Source organism: Colobus angolensis, unplaced genomic scaffold (genome assembly GCF_000951035.1).
Source record: "Colobus angolensis palliatus isolate OR3802 unplaced genomic scaffold, Cang.pa_1.0 Scaffold28, whole genome shotgun sequence".
Taxonomy (NCBI): domain Eukaryota; kingdom Metazoa; phylum Chordata; class Mammalia; order Primates; family Cercopithecidae; genus Colobus; species Colobus angolensis.
The window spans coordinates 6,442,711-6,444,656 of record NW_012116043.1 but is presented as its reverse complement, the minus strand read 5'-3'; the positions used below and the strand labels follow the sequence as shown (position 1 = coordinate 6,444,656).

Sequence of the window (1,946 nt, the reverse complement as noted above, 5' to 3'; positions counted from 1 at the left end):
GCTGACGAGATGGTCATCGAGTACGTGGGCCAGAATATCCGTCAGGTAGGCAATGCCCGGCAGGGTGGGCATGGGGCCGGGCATGGGGCTGGCCCAGCCAGACTGACACCCTTCTGTGGTCAGGTGATCGCAGACATGCGGGAGAAGCGTTATGAGGACGAGGGCATCGGGAGCAGCTACATGTTCCGGGTGGACCACGACACGATCATTGACGCCACCAAATGCGGCAACTTCGCGCGCTTCATCAACCACAGCTGCAACGTGAGTGCCCAGCCGGGGGTGGCCCTGCCCCTGGCCCTGGCCCTGCTTCTGTGCCAGGAGGGCCTGGAAGCCCTGGCATGGCAATGCAATCAGCTTGGCCTCCTTTCCAAGCTCAGGTTGGTCAAAGGTTATAGGGAGAGGAGGACATGTGAGGTCTACCAGGAGCTCTGCTCCTCTGAGCTTCAGTTTCTCATCTGTGAAATGGGCATAGTGAGACTTCTGTGGCATGTAGAGGACTCAAATAAGTGGTTGGTTCAGTTCATCGGTAATTAAAGTTGTTTCTCCAATGTTAGCCTTTTCTCCCTGCCTTCGTTGGTCGGGCTCAGCCCTGCTCGGGCCGAGCTGTCCACCAGAACTTTCTGTAGGGGGGATGCATCTGTGCTGTGGGTTAGCTACATGTGTGGTGTTGAGCACTGGAAATGTGTCCAGTGCATCTGGGGACCTGAGTTTTAAATTTTATTTCATTGTGATGAATTTAAACATAATTAGCTTGTGATGACCGTATCGGGTGGTGCAGGCCTAGAGGGGAGGGACACTGATAACAGGGATTTGAGTGCTGAAGGATGAGCGCAGGAAGCTCCGAGCAGGAGGCAGGCATGTTCCGGGCTGGATGCCCCTGACTTTGGGCTCGAGTCTTGGCATCGCAGCTTAGTGAGTTGCTTAATGTCTCTGTGCCTTAGTTTCCTTGTCTGTAAAACAGGGACAATAACAGTCGCTCCTTGGAGGTTGGGAGGGCCACATAGATGGGTCACTGCCTGTGGGCCCTTTGCGTGCTGGCCAAGTCAGTCCTCAGCGCCTGCTGGCTCTCTCTGTTGTGACTTGATCCTTGCCTGGGTGGGGTGGTAGGGACTTTCCTGTGAATATCCAAGGAGATCTGAGGGGTGAGAGGGAATTGCCCAGGGGGAAGCGGTGCTGGGGCAAGGGAAACTGTGTGTTCAAAGGCCCTGGGGCAGTGGGAAGAATACCTGTTTGAGAGACAGCAAGGGAGGCAGTGGGCATGGGGTAGGGTAAGAGGACGGGGTGGGCAGGGCTGTGGGTGGCCAAGCTGAGGAACTGTTTCTCTGAGAGCTAAGGTCGCTGGAAGGTTGGCGCCATCGGGTGACAGGTTCTGCTGTCCCTTTGGAAGCATTTCCCTGGCCGCTGGGGCAGGAGTGGGTTTTTTCAGGGGTGAGAGTGGCCGAGGGGGCTGTAGCAGGTGGGCGAGCAGTAATAAGGGTCTGAGCGTGGCTGGTGAGCCCAGAAGTGGAGAGCAGTAGACACAACTAAGAGGCCCTTCTGGGACTGAACTCACCAGCCCTGGTGGGGGCCATATCTGGACTGAAGAAGGCAGGGAGGCAGATGCTCTGGGGCCTGGGTGCGTGGTGCAGCAGCTCCCCAGAGCAGGAGCAGATCATGCTTTAGGTGTGAGCTCTCTAAGTCAAAGATGGTCCCGGGGCTGCCACCAGCAGACAGCAGGTAGTTGCATTTATGGGCTTGGAACCCTATACCTTTTCTGTGAAGGGCCAAATTATAAATATTTTTGGCTTGATGGCTCAGATGCTCTCTATGGCAACTACTGAACTTGGCAATTTTTTTTTTTTTGAGACAGAGTCTCGCTGTGTGGCCCAGGCTGGAGTGCAGTGGCCGGATCGCAGCTCACTGCAAGCTCCGCCTCCCGAGTTCACGCCATTCTCCTGCCTCAGCCT

The 1,946-nt window shown here is 55.9% G+C and overlaps 1 protein-coding gene across 1 annotated transcript in view; it reads left to right on the top strand.

Annotated features, from left to right (window-relative positions):
• The window catches only part of SETD1B (SET domain containing 1B), a 36,832-nt gene that overhangs the window by 23,737 nt on the left and 11,149 nt on the right, over positions 1–1,946 (top strand). The window contains exon 19 of the mRNA XM_011948592.1: positions 124–377. Coding sequence (XP_011803982.1) covers positions 124–377 — 254 coding nt within the window. The remainder of the gene's footprint in view (positions 1–123; positions 378–1,946) is intronic.